A 14,496-nucleotide genomic window follows, 5' to 3' on the forward strand; every position below is an offset into this window, starting at 1 on the left:
GTGCATCTCCGACTCTGGAAAAAATCTGTTCACCGGGCCGGAGACTTCAAAGGTAGTTCTTTTCGAGCCGGTTTCTAGTTATTGATATTAAGCAAGTAAAGCTGATATTGACAGGACTGTAGGAATATAAATTTTTTGCGTGGTTTTTGGTCAGTTGAATCTGTTTCGAAATTTCTAAGTGAGACCACCGATACTTGGACCGAAGGATCTCTAATTAAGCTCGTGTCTATGAGCTCCAGGGGTCTGAGGATCGACCCAAATTTATATCGGAAATTCCATCAGATATAAATAGGAGAGATTCACAAGACACATACTTCCGTTAATTATCTTTTAAAATTTTCATTCATGAATAAAAATTTATAATTTAATTTTTTATTCGAAACAATTAAAAAACAATTATCAAAATATCTTTCTAATGCACTTTAAATCCCGTGTAAAAAGAATTTTCGACCATGAACTAAAACTTTATTAAGCTAGAATTATATATAACAGCCTGGTATAATATCGCTTCTGTTTTGATAAATAGACTATTGTTTTACAGGTACTTGAAAGAGATGATTTAAAAAAAAAAAAAAAAAGGTACCCAAGACATTATATATACACTATAAGCCCGGGAAGGATCAACCTTACCATGTGCACTAAAGAATTCTACTTTCTTCACATCCAAGAGTGACCAGAGGATTCCAAACGGTCAGACGTACGAGCCTGCTATGGAAAGAGTATATACATCACCCCACATGATAAAATCTTCCCTGAGCTGAGTCCACGCTCTTTGCTGATTCTAAATGCGTAGTAGTGGTTTAATCTGAAAGAACGGAATCCAACTTAACTTTGATGCATCTTTTTCATCTACTGAAACAAAAACCCTAAAAATGTGCAAAATTTACCATCTCACAGATTGATGACTGCTATCTAACAGTCTTTTCACCTCTGCTGAATTCTAATCCACATTCAAGTTTGATTGCTGTAATGAGCTCAGGAGAGATGACGGTTTTTACTTTATTCTCTTGGCCTGTTGGAGTACTCCCAGACTCTATTGTTTTATTTTCCATGCTCTGGCCAGGCCTATGCTTATCTCCCGCTCCCCAACCCCTATGGAGTATGATCTTACTGGGTTCCTGAGAAACTAGAACCGCACCTGTGGCTCGCTGCAAGAAATATAGAGCCAAATCTATACTTTTAACCTGATTGCTCAGAGCTGCACGTGCAAAAGAAAACAAAGGGTTATACAATATGCAAACCTCCAGTTCCAGCACCACCTCCTGGATTGAAGTCCCTTTCGCTCGGCCTTTAATATTAACTACTGCAAGAGGATGCTTCTGAAAGTGAGTCTTGATTGTTTTAGCAACCCCGGAGACAATATTGCTCTTTCCTATTAAAAAAATAAGGAAATCAACACAACCACCAATAATAATGAGCTTTCATCATGTTGTATCAAACTCTAAATTAGAGACAGCAGAATCAACTTGGCAAGGAGGAAAAGAATATTATCACTAGCACATATAGAAAAATCCAACAATGGTGCCTGAAAAGCTGAAATGAATTTTAAGCATTATCTTTATTTCTTTTTAGTTAAGTTGATCCAAACTACTACCAAGTTAAAAATGCTGAAATAATCATCTAAAAGCCAAATGAGTGGAAGAATATTAATTCGTATAAAATATTAATCACGGGTGTATTATGTATGTAGCAAACATGATATGTACACACAAGGGCGAAGCTAACCTGCTTAATCTTAATTAAGCACGTCAAGTCGGAGACAATGGTCAGTACCACTTTAAATATGAGAGATACTGCAAACTACTATAAGATACACAACCTACTCATTTCTAAAAAGGTGGATTATTACCAACAGCAAGAACTGGGCGTTTTTTAACTCCAAGGGCTTGCTTTCGCAGAAGAAGCCTTTCCCTGTTAGACAGGCGTCCAGCTTTAAACGGTACCTCTTCTGAAAAATCTTCCAAACCTTTAGGACCTAATACTTTACTCGATGAATTAAAAGAGGATTCCCGCAGAGACCCAGTATTTCCGATGTCAGAAAAGTGACCCTGTATTAAAAACACCGACGTTCAACAAGTTGTTAACTAGATATATAAAGGGTGTGGCCCTCACTGCCACAATTTTCAAAAAAAAAGGCCCAAAATACGCCTGCCTGAGAAGATGGCCCCGACCTACCACTTGCAATCCAAAACGCTAGATCGTGCGGCATTTATCCTCTTCCCCTTCTTCACACTACACGATCTAGCGTTTTGAGACCCTAAACGCTATTTCATGTAGCGTTTCACTTCTAAAACGCCATATCATGTTACATTTTGTAGTGATTTTCTGACCTAACCGCAACACGATATAGAGTTTTCTTCCAAAAATCAAAACGCTGAATTATCCGGGGTTAATAAATGGTATATTGGGCCATTTCTCTCAACTGTTATTTTGGGCACTAGTTGTGGAAAATTGTGGTATATGGGGCGTTTTCTCATATACAAATACGTACACACAAACTAAACACACAGAATAGTTTAGTTTGATACCCTATCAGTATGACTGGCTGCAACAACGGACTCGGCATGTACAACTTCACCATTCATGTTTTTCAATCTATCAGTTTTTTCAAGTACTATTACGGGCGAAGGCTCAGAGCCGTTTATGATAATTTTGTCCCCATCCTTCACATCATCCTCTGTGGATAATCCTGTCAACATGTCTTCTGGAGAGGCTTGCAGATCTTGCCTTGAGCTGTCAACACAATCATTTGTGTTGATAGAAGTTAATTTAGCTCCATCATTATCTTTAACCTTCAGATTATGGGGCCAATAATCAGACTCATACTTAATGACGAAGAAAACAAAAATCAGTTAGAAAAGATATAAATGCACAATAACAAAGGAACACACATACAAAAGTATTTCTAAATGCATCTCCAGAAAAAAGAGAACTGCTAAATGGCCTAGACCTTTAAAAAAAAATAAAAAATTAAAGCAGCTTCACCGCCGTTTCTGCCATGATCATATTTATTAATTAATACTTGATATATATAGCCTTATGTTTTCATGGAAATATTACTTTACAGGGACTTGGTCTGCCGTGAAGTCTTGACATTAAGAAAAATGACACATTAGAAAAAAAAAAATTGGCATTTGCTGGGATTTTGTTTTCCTCTTACTAATGTTAACTTTTTTTATCTTATAAGCAAATGCTATTCTCCTTCCTCCAAAATTATATTTGTAAACATCTCCTTACCTCTACATTTTCCTGGTGACAGGCAGCATTTGGTGAACAATTTTGAGGTGCAGCATAAAACTTTTCAATCTTTTCCGAATGCCTCTGATCCAATTTATCCTCTGTCCCCTGAATCAGAAAGTGAAACTAGTTGACCCACTTCTACAGATAAAGCTCAATAGAGAAAGGCATAGATGAACCAGTCAAGAGGGTAACAACTCACAGTCTGAAGGGTCAAATCTTTGGCCAATTGCATATTAATTCTCTGTTCGTCTCTAGCCTGGATGAAAACAAGTTGGCTTAAATACTATCAACATAATTTACGAAAGTACTTATAATAATATGAATTAAGAAGACAGATATGTAGCAAAACCCACCAATTTATGCTGCAATTCATCTACATCTCTGTCAAGCTTCAAAACATGAAGCTTCAAAGACTGCAATACAGAGATTAGAAATATCCAAAAATAGAGGTTTACAATACTAGAAACTAATAAAGATTGCATTAAGATCATTTATTAAAATTATAAAAAAAAAAAAGTTAACAATGAAAATGCACACATGTAGTGGAACCCTTACATATTAGTACAGTTGGATTTATGATCTTCCATTATTATTTAGAGGTATTATTAATCTGTATATTCATTATTCATTAATTTAGAAAGTGTTGTCACAATTCAACACGATGAATATGAATTTTATTTTATTAGAAAGCATTATAAATTACTGGTATATCATATTTAACAAACTTAATGACTTAATTTCTTCTGAATAGATCATTATATGATTTTCTTTATTAATAAAAGGTATTAATCAAATTGAGCAATGAGCACTAAAATGATTTCAACGTATTGGCTAATTATATAAAACTCAAGCCTAGTCAACCAATTGTATATGCATTTACTCCCTCAGTCAACCAATTTAACGATTTAAATTGTTTACATTTGGGATAGAGGATTTGACACGCATTTTAAGGCTCCTAAAGAATAGAACAAACTATTACTAATTTTTTTTCTTCTGTATAAAAATTTAATGTTAATATTTTTATTCAAAAAAAGAATATTTTAAAAATAAGTTCTGAAACTATAATTTATATACACCTTAAAATGCATGTGAAACAGTGAAAAACAACTCTAAAGAAATAAGTGATATGGAGGGAGTACATTTTACAGGGAACTATGAAATTTAACACAAAAGTCGAAAACTGTTAAAACGTCACTTACATGCAAATCTTATACAAAGAACTAAACATATCTATCCAAGCAACTTTTAAGCATATAGCTATAATTTTTAAAATTATTAATTTATAACATGCACAAGACTATTTTCCTGGTATTAATTATGGAGGTTATAGTGTCTCAACAAATTATCAAAAACACCTATGAAGCATGAGTGTGGGTGCGCGGTACGCTGATACGGGAATTCAGGAAACTTAAAAATATGAGAATTCGGGTGGAGGGGTATATGTCAGATATGAAAATATTTTGAGACTCCTATAAAGTATAGCACAAACTATTTTAAATTTTCTTTTCTTCTAAATAAAAAATTTATGTTAATATTTTTATTCAAATAAGAATATTTTAAAAATAAGTTATAAAACTATATTTTATATACACCTTAAAATGCATGCGAAACAGTGAAAAAACTGTAAAGAAATGAGTGGACAGAGAGAGTACATTTTAAAGGTAACTATAAAATTTAACAAAAAAGTCTTAAACTGTTAAAACGTCACTTACATGCAAATCTTATACGAAGAACTAAACATATTCTATCCAAGCAACTTTTAAGTCTATAGCTGTGATTTTAAAAATTATAATTATAACATGCACAGGATTATTTTCCCAGTATTAATTATGGAGGTTATAGTGTCACAACAAATTATCAAAAAAACCTATGAAGCATGAGGGCGGGTTAGCGGTATGGGAATACGGGAATATGGGAAATTTAAAAATATGAGAATTCGGGTGGGGGGATATGGCAAATATAAAATATTTAAAATTTTCTATATAGTCAAAAATCATCCAAATATTCTTACATTATATCAACTACCAGTTTGACTAACATTACAGCTTTCTTACATTAAATCATATTACCTGCAACTGCAAGTGTTTATAGTTTATACATTGGTGTAATGGAAATCAGGGTACAGGCAGAAGTAAATTAAAATGAGGGTACGTGTACAAGAAATGTGCTGCGGAATCAGTATCTGAGTATCTGAGTATCATTATTTAATGCTAAAAGCATCAAGTAAAATAAAACTTGAATAAACAAAACATAAGTATTAAGCAGGAATATAAGACAAAGCTGCAGAACATAATAAGCAAAAGTGAAATATTTACAACATATGCTTTCTAGCATAAAAACTTACTCCTTAAATCAAATTCACACAGTAATATTCTTCCTAGCAAATACAATCAAAGAAACTTACCCGTCCATTTATTCATGTCCAATATAATAATTATCTGAAAATATAAACAAAGATAGTGCTAATTATTTACCTCACGACGCTGAGCCTCAATAGATCGTTTCATCGCTTCTCGTTTATTTAAGAGTGTTTGAGGCCTTAATGATGCAGGGCGCTTGTAGTTCTTTCCACGGTATACAATGATTGCAAAGCCCTTGCTGATTCTCTCCACTGCAATTAAAATTCCACCACTTTCTGCCTCTAATGTCCGTGCTCTCGCATGAACTTCATCGATGCTTCTCTCACCACAAATTATTTTCACGAGTTCCCTGTATTTCCAGTGAAGATGCATGTTTTCAACAGTTCCATCAAACACGCCACGCCTACCTGAGCATCATAATATAGGGCTTCTTTCAGGCCTTTTTACTATATTGGACTAAAATTTTGATCAATCAAGTCTTCTTCCTTCCGCATTTTACCATCATTTATGCACCAACTCACCTAATAAAAGAAAAGGCTTCATCTTCAAGCCAACTTTTCTCAGCATATATCTTTCTTCTTCACTAATGCCTTCTTTATCTATTTCGCTTGGTTGTAGGATTTCTTCTTTTTCCAGCTCTGTTAGAAGAGTCTCAGCCCTGGATTTCTTTGCTAAAGCCTGAATCATAAGCAGCATGTCACAGAACCATAATTGTAAAGAATATAACCATAACTGTAGACATGGCAAAATGTCTCTGCTACAGTTGACTACCAGCACATGAAACTTTAAATGCAAATAAGAGCTGCAAAAATTTATCTAGTTTATCATCTGTATAAATGCATACCAGCGACAGCTTTGACTTGGTTCTCATAACAGCTTCTCTAACAAACTTTAGCCTCCTTTCTTCAGAAAAAACTTTCCTTTTTTCGTCCCTGAGATAATTCTCAGCTTCAATAGTAGGGACTAGTGGATTACTGTCAATCACACCACTTTCAGTTTTCACATCAACATAAACTGTCCGAGGTTTGTGACTTTGCACATCCATAGCTAATGAATTATTATCCCAGCTATTTTTCACTCCTTGAATTCTGTGCCTTCGCTGTTCGATTGCCTCAGAAACTTTAGCCGGAAGAAAATCTTTTCCCCTGTAGAGTACAACAAATTCCCTGTCTCGTGAAAGTAGAACACCCCCAGTCAGCCACTGCAACAGCAACTATGAGGTTAACAAAAATTTGCAGGGAACAAAAGTTGGAACCAAAACAAAAATGCCCAATAGATCCCACTCAATAATAGGGTCCACAAAGGGAGAGATGCACACATATCCTAACTAAAGAGGTTGTGTCTGTGATGACCTGGGCTTATGAACAAATCTTAGATTAAATTATAAGAAGCAAAACATTACAAATTTTTTTGATGAAGCTGCAAAGAGTCATCAAATGCAAAAAATTGGGGGGGGGGGGGGGGGGGGGGGGGGGGGGGGGGGATGGTAGATTAAAATATATAGACAAATGTTTAGAACAGAATACCTGGCAAATGTTATCACTCTATAAAACACTAATTATTACAGGTTTTTGGCAACTCGCTGGTTGTCTGTTAAAAATATAGAATACTCCCTCCGTCCCTCCCATTTCTTTACACTTTCCTTTTTGGGGTGTTCCATCCAATTCTTTACATTTCAAAACTTACCAAAAATAGTTAATGGGTCCCACCACTTCTTCACTTTTCTTTCCTTTTCACACTACTTTTACTCCACTGTCTTTTTTTTATACATTAAAAATCAATGGGTCCCACCACTTCACCCACTTTTCTTCCTCTTTTCCACTACTTTATACATATTTCTTAACCTCCGTGCCCAACCCATTTGATAAGAAATGGGAGGGACGGAGGGAGTATGTGTTTGGTGATACTAGTAGAGATCTAAGTTTTAATAATTTATAAGGATAATGGCTAGTAAAGTCTTATTTTCAATCCATGTTTACACTATAATGAACATTTTAACAGTAATTTGTTGAAGGATCAAGCAACTACAGATAGTTGCTAATATGCAATTACAAACGATGGTATCAAACACCATTTTAACTGATAAAGGCTCTGTTACCTGACTCATCAATTTTGCCTTCATACCCGTGTTGACCTAAGTTACTTGGACTTGGGTACGGAGTGTCGGACACGACACGAAACGAGAGTCGGATTCGGAAATTTTTAAAATTTTAGGACACAGGGACATCATCCAAAATTTGGACACGGATACGGGGACACGGAAAATAATTCTAATAAGAGATTATATTAATATTCATAGCAAAATTAACCTTAAACAATTGCAAAAGTTCCATACATTGCCAATGTACTGAGTCTTATACTAAAACATACAGAATCAAAATTTAAAATATTTAAAGTTATGCTTATAAACGATAGTAATAAACGATGAAATATAGTAGAAACGATAGTAAAGCATTATATCATGCTTAAATATCAAAACATAACATCTAATTAGTTACAACTAAATGAAATACAGTAGAAACGACAAGCAGAAAAAACTACTTAAAATAAAACCATACAAATAGATCCAAATGTAGTGACTTTGTGCCAACAATATTATTTATTATATCAAACTAATACCGTAAGAACTATTTTTTGTCAGGATTACCATAACAACATTAAGTACTACAACAACAAAAAAAACAACTCAATCCAAAACCAACCTGTACTAATAAACTAAGTTGGCAAGGGATCACGAGGTAGACCAGAAGCTAGACTAAAGGTCGAACCTGGCTAAAATTTGTATGTGTTCTGTTGCTGACTACTTAATAGCTTCTGCAATGCATACCATAATATCAGTTTACTATTATCTATATCGTTGAGTCATATAAGGTGGCATGTGGATTGTACACGGTCAGTCACCGAGTATTGTATGTTGGTAAAATATTGAAATCCAGTAGTTGGGCTACAACACCTTCAACCCTGTTCAGGTGTAAAAGTTTATAGTAGACAAAACAATGCGAGAAAATACACCAAAAGTAATGTAGAACTTCACTACATAAAGCAATCTCTATCTATCCACCTCGACTTTTATATAGTATACGGTTTAATTCTCCAGAGACAAAGATAACCAGTAGGAGACACTACACTACAAAGACGATATGTTAAAGAAGTGTTGAACCAAATCTGCGGTACAACGAAGCAACTAAAAGGGTACCGGAGAAGATGACAAAATTAATCATCCTAAAAAGTCATATACGAATATATGTTGTTTGAAGTACACAATGATTTGGCCTAATCAAGAGCTTGACTTTAAGAGGAAATCGTGGAAGTCATATAACAAGTTAACAAGTATATGTGACAATAGTTTGCTCTGCTAACCAAATGAGTTCTATAAAGAGGAAAAGGCATAAGTTGGTAGTAGTGTGCAGTCCAACAACGAACCATGTGAATGACAAAACAAAAATAAATTAAATTCTTATTTTTAGACTTTTACTAACCTTTAACTCTTTAGCTATTAATTCAGTGTTGGTATTCTGGACTCCTCTCTTGACTGCAATTTTTGCTATCTCGCAACTTTCCCAAAGCTTTATGATAGAAGCCGCCAAACCTTGAAGTTTCCTATTTCTGCCTGATATGAAGAATAAATAGATTAGACAGATGAAAGCAAGAAATATCAGTGTCTTTTAGTTCAAAGAAAACCTACCTAGTGCAAAATGGCATGGTAAAGGCCGGCCCAGTCTTTTTAATGCGGTCATTTCATCATTTGTTAGTATAGGTTTAACTCCATATGGAAGAAGGCGGAAAGGTTTTCGGTATCCGGAAACAACAGCTGGCAGAAGATCCGCATCAACAGGTAGGGGATCATAACCCCACCAATCCGTGAACCGTGGACCAAGTCCATCCAACAGATGGTCATATTCTTCCAAAAGCTGCAACTCCCCAGGCAGTTGAAATCGTACTACATTTGGAGAACCTACACCTTGTATCAATGGTGCTTGCACAGTTTTGTTAGACAAGGGACTCACTGCAGATCTGACACCCCCAATATGGGATGAGCAGATCTCATTTTCACCATCTATCCCATCATTAAACCGTAAGGTAAGTTTATTTGAATCGTTATCTTCATTAAGGAAGTAAGGATACTTGTAATCTGCTCCCCTGTAAATTATCATATTACTCCCAGACCTCCAAATAACCAATCCTCCTGTTTTTCTCTGAGAAATTCCACCGAAAAAGTAAATATTATGGAGGGCGTATTCAATCCGGATTTTAATGTATCGTATGTGATTTTGATTTTATGTGGAGTCTAGCGGATTTGAGGTAAAAATGCCGTAGAGTCATTAGGATTTAAGCACAATCCTTCAAACTCTCGTGAATTATAGTGGATTTCTAGAAACATAATATACACTGAACAATCCCACAAAATCCATCAATTTATAGTCCCAAAAAATCCATCAGCTTTTGAATATCATCAGATTTTAGTGGATTTTAATTAAGTATGCTTCGTTGTCTCCATTGTACATGGATGGCACCAGCATTTTTTATAAAACCTGTACGTAATATATTAATATATATAATGTGTGGTGTGAATAAGTGTGGATTCAATTTGCCGCAGAAGGCTAGAAGTATCTAAGGTCTTCTTTGCAACCATATTGCACTAGAAGCATTGCATAAAAGTATGTAACTTGTTAATTGCTATTAAAATATCAATAACATTAAACTTAGAAAGTTCAAAGATGCAGTTGCGAGTTGCATAGCCAAAAACAATGATTTCGTGGAAAAAATGAAGCAGGTTTTGAGAGAGAATTAGAAACCAAGGCATTATCGAGTGAGTTGTGAATAAAAAAGGCAGAAAGAAGAAAGGAGTTTCTGTACCTCCAACAAGTCATGAGTTCTCTTCATGTTCAGCCTAGAAATATCATCACATTTAATCTTGACAAGTTCCGTATGCCTCCACCTCTGATGAATCCCATTAACAATCCCTTCCGTAACCCCTGCCTTCCCAACCTTGAGTCTCTGCTTCAACTTAATACCAACACTCCTTAACCGTCTCAGCTCCTCGGAAGACAAGGTCAATTCAGCCAAAGTAGGCGCACAATTACTATTATCATCATCATTATTCAGCGATTGATCATTTTTCTGTTTGGAAAGAAGCAAGTCATTCCGCAATTGATGATAGCGCCGAATAGCAGTCCCCGTCCCGGGCTGCGGCACGGGATTCTCCGGCGTGCTCCAGCTGGGATCGAATGTGTGGCCAACGCGGTACTTAGGTAAATGAGTGGGTAAAGGAAGGAAGATTTGTCCGGGAGAAGCTGAATCGTTGATTTTATTTCTCTCTGTAGTATCATTCTTAATGTTATCATCGAAACCTAGAGTGCGAAGCTTGTCGGCGATTCTCTGGATAGCGGAGTGAGCTAGTAGAGGAGCTGAGGTAGTGTTGAGGGAAGCGCGTGGCTTGTTTTGATTATTGTAGTTGGAGAGCACAAACATGTACAACGGGGGTTTGGGTTTGGGTTTTGAGTAGTAGAAGTTGTGGGTTGGAGAAAGAAGAGGGGTTTGGGAGAATTGGTGAGGAAGCAGCAGGCTTGCCATCTCTCTCTGCATTTCCGTCTTATCTATTTGTATGACAAGCTCAACCTCCGGCTCTCGTTTTGTTATCGGCTTTTATATCCCACCCGACTCACTCACCAAGTCACCATAATTCCTCTCACTGTGATGCTGTGATTTTTCAATGTTCACGGTGACCCGTTTCAAAAGTCACGAATTTTAGATCTCATTTGAAACACCGTTTTCAGAAATTGTATCAGTCTTAAAAATAAAATATTAAATTTGAAAACAAATAGACATTCTAAGAAGTGTCACTCATGGGGCTTTAACACGGTAGGCTACAGAAATTATGTAGGTACAACCAATTGAATTTCCGCATCCAAAAAATGGGTAAAATTGATGGTGGAAGAGATGGGTTATGAAGAACTCTAATAATACATATATAGCCATTTTTTGAACGCAGAATTTCAATTAATCGTAACTACATATTCTCTATAGCCTACTGTGTTAAATCCCCATGAGTAACACATTTCAAACTGTCGATTTGTTTTTGAATTTAACTTTTTTACTTTTAAGACTGATACAATTTCTGAAAACAGTGTTTCAAATGAGACCGAAAATTCGAGAGTGCCCCGGATGATATATTGATGTGAAATGAGTGCCCAATTTGATAATTAACCCGTTTCAAAATTAATGGATTATGATTACGATGCTTACTTCGAATTAAAACTACTCTCTCCCTCGCTAAATATACTTTTTGATTACCCGCACTATTCTAATACAGGGCGCTTGACTTTTTACACGTAACTTTAACTGACTTTAATTTCCTTTTTCTAAATAAAAATATACCATGAATATTTTTATTCATGATAAGAAAATTTAAAAATACTAATTTCAAGCATGTGGTCAAACCTCCTAAAGATGCGTGTAAAAAATCAAACGTCCTATATAATGGACCAGAATGAGTATTAATATCTTTAATTCCATATTAGCATTAGATATAGAAACTTCATTGTATTAAAGTATTTATGAATACGAGTCTCACAATATCACTCACAAATATATTTAATCTAATAAATTAGTAAATTGTCTCATGTTATGAACAACCCCGACATATCAAACGAGAAACGTAATAAGAAACAGAGGGAGCATCTTTATATTACCCTTTTCCACGGTGGACAATCTGATTTGTTCATATTTGGTGTTTATAATAATATTCTTCATAGGTGATAATTTATAATGTAACTGGCGACATTGATAATCGGTGATGTTGAATAAATAATATCATAATATATGTGTAGATTAAATTGTAGTGTTCTATCTGATAAAAAAAATTACGATAAGAAAAGAATGAATAAAAAGATCACTCATTCATGTCCGTGTGAAAATGGGTATGACAACTTTTCAAGAAATAAAGAAATAAAAATGTATATGTAATATCCATTTGAAAAATACATATTGTCGGTTGCCTAAAAAAAAATGCATATCATCATAAAGGTATTTTTGGCATCTACTCAAAAAATGGTATCCTTGTCAGGAACAAGTTTAATAAATGATACTTTTGGCCTTCATCCCTCAATTTTTTTTGTCATAATCACTTTCGCGTGGATGAATTGTACCGAAATACAATACTCGTAAAAGCGGAGTTCTTTCATTCAAGAAGGTTTATCATCTAACCGAAAGACATGCAAAAATGTCTCCGGACATTTAGATAATAAAACATTCATGTATGAAAATAGAACCAATGGAACCTGAAAAAATAACAAAATTAATGTCAGAACAATAATTATATTAAACACTTGATAAATAATAAATATATTATTGTCACTTAAAACACTAGATAAATAATAAATATATTGTCATTAGTTGACTTTTAAAACATGAAGGAAATGCTGATTTGCCTTGATAATTCGGAAAAGATGCTAGTTTTATCATGTGATGAAATATAGAGTCTCTGTATCTGGTGGTTAGTGGAGAACAACCATCAGACCGGATGTGTCGTAAAATTGAGATTTTTTTTTGTTTCCTTCCTTATCATAGAAGGGTCCCTTTAGGGAGCTCGAATACACAGCGAAGAGGCTTACTATGAAAAAAAAACTAACTACATAGCTACTTAAATAAAATTATATAATTTTATAAAGTCACTCTCTCCAACCTTTTATATATCCGGCTTTATAAAGTAAATATAGATTAATCGAGTGCTTCTTCTTTTTATTTTTAAGATTTTTAAAAGAAAATTTGGTGATTTTTTCTTTTCCATTAAAACCTGTTTTGTCAGGACTACCTCTTTTCTTGGCGCTACTTTTTTTCTTTCATATGACCTTTTGTTTTTGTTCTTGATCGATTCAACATCTGATCAAAATTAGTTTTTTAAGAAATTTTTAAACGAACAATTTCAACGAGTGGAATTCATCCTTTGTTTTTTCCTTTCCATTCACTCGGATCTCTTCCATTTCATCGATTTTGTCCAGATCCTCCTTTTCTTCTGGAAAAAAGGGAAGGAAGGATCTTATTCGGTGGATCCCTCTTGTTCTTCTTTAGTCCCCTTCGTTTTGGAAGTTGTTTCTATTCCTACATCTATTTCTTCCTCACTTTCCCACCTTTCTTTCGTTTGTGGATTCAGTTTCTTAGTAAAAATGTGTGATAGTATTCTGCCTAAATACTAGACACAAGTAATAAATAAGAGAATACTAAATATTCGATATGCATACATATTTATAGTTATGCGTTGTATCAGAATTTATCATCTCGCTTCATCATTTCTCTTTAATTTCCACATATCTTTCTAATCCCTTTTATAATCAGCATCAACTATGACCTAAATATTAAACTCTTGTATCATCTATGTCCAACTCTTCTTCTACAATGCATGACCGTAACATGTCCTTTGTTACTGTAGTTTGAATGCTTGAGTATGGACTTCCTAGAAAACCAAGAACCCATGTAGGTGTTTCTAGAGTTGTTGTTGATGGAAGAATTTGGTAAATCAACAAAATCGAGGTTCGTTCCCGGAGTAAGGTGTATTGTGGTGGTTATATGATGGAAATCTGTCACAAGGTGGTGGTTGTAAGTGTTTATGGGTGGCTAAGATCAAAGGGATAACTAGTTGCTCTCAACTCTCGATATATCCCTTCAATGTGCCTACGTACCCTATTTATAGGGATTAGGCCAGACGTAGTTCTATTAGATCATGACACCTAATTCGACTAGAAATAGGCCTCCTGGATATAAGAGATCGCCCCTAAGGTGGTGACTTATTCATTAGTCTTCTACGTTCTTCAGGAGTCTTCCGAAGCAGTGTTGATATGCTCGGAAGGAGAGTCTTGTCCGCTGAGGACTAGCCCAAAGGCCAACTACATGATTCCTA

General features: G+C 34.9%; 1 protein-coding gene across 1 annotated transcript; it reads right to left on the reverse strand.

Moving 5' to 3' along the window:
* Window positions 1-494: 494 nt before the first annotated feature.
* On the reverse strand, window positions 495-11,299 carry LOC108204368 (CRM-domain containing factor CFM2, chloroplastic). Its single transcript, XM_017373762.2, has 14 exons — window positions 10,458-11,299; window positions 9,286-9,796; window positions 9,080-9,210; window positions 6,445-6,801; window positions 6,122-6,278; window positions 5,715-6,007; window positions 3,594-3,653; window positions 3,440-3,496; window positions 3,238-3,345; window positions 2,529-2,792; window positions 1,850-2,048; window positions 1,242-1,372; window positions 888-1,148; window positions 495-805 (listed from the first exon to the last, which is right to left on the reverse strand). The coding sequence occupies exons 1-13, from the start codon at window positions 11,184-11,186 to the stop codon at window positions 909-911; spliced, it is 3,237 nt and encodes a 1,078-aa protein (XP_017229251.1). The 5' UTR covers window positions 11,187-11,299; the 3' UTR covers window positions 495-805; window positions 888-908.
* Between the last annotated feature and the right edge of the window lie 3,197 nt (window positions 11,300-14,496).

Source organism: Daucus carota, chromosome 1 (assembly GCF_001625215.2).
Source record: "Daucus carota subsp. sativus chromosome 1, DH1 v3.0, whole genome shotgun sequence".
Lineage (NCBI taxonomy): Eukaryota > Viridiplantae > Streptophyta > Magnoliopsida > Apiales > Apiaceae > Daucus > Daucus carota.

Coding starts and splice junctions, on each gene's coding strand:
- LOC108204368 (XM_017373762.2), bottom strand. CDS start 11,186: ATGCAGAGAGAGATGGCAAGCCTGCTGCTTCCTCACCAATTCTCCCAA. Junction 6,008..6,121: donor GAAGCCTTTTCTTTTATTAG/GTGAGTTGGTGC, acceptor TATGATGCTCAG/GTAGGCGTGGCGTGTTTGAT. Junction 3,654..5,714: donor TTGAGGCTCAGCGTCGTGAG/GTAAATAATTAG, acceptor TCTGTATTGCAG/TCTTTGAAGCTTCATGTTTT.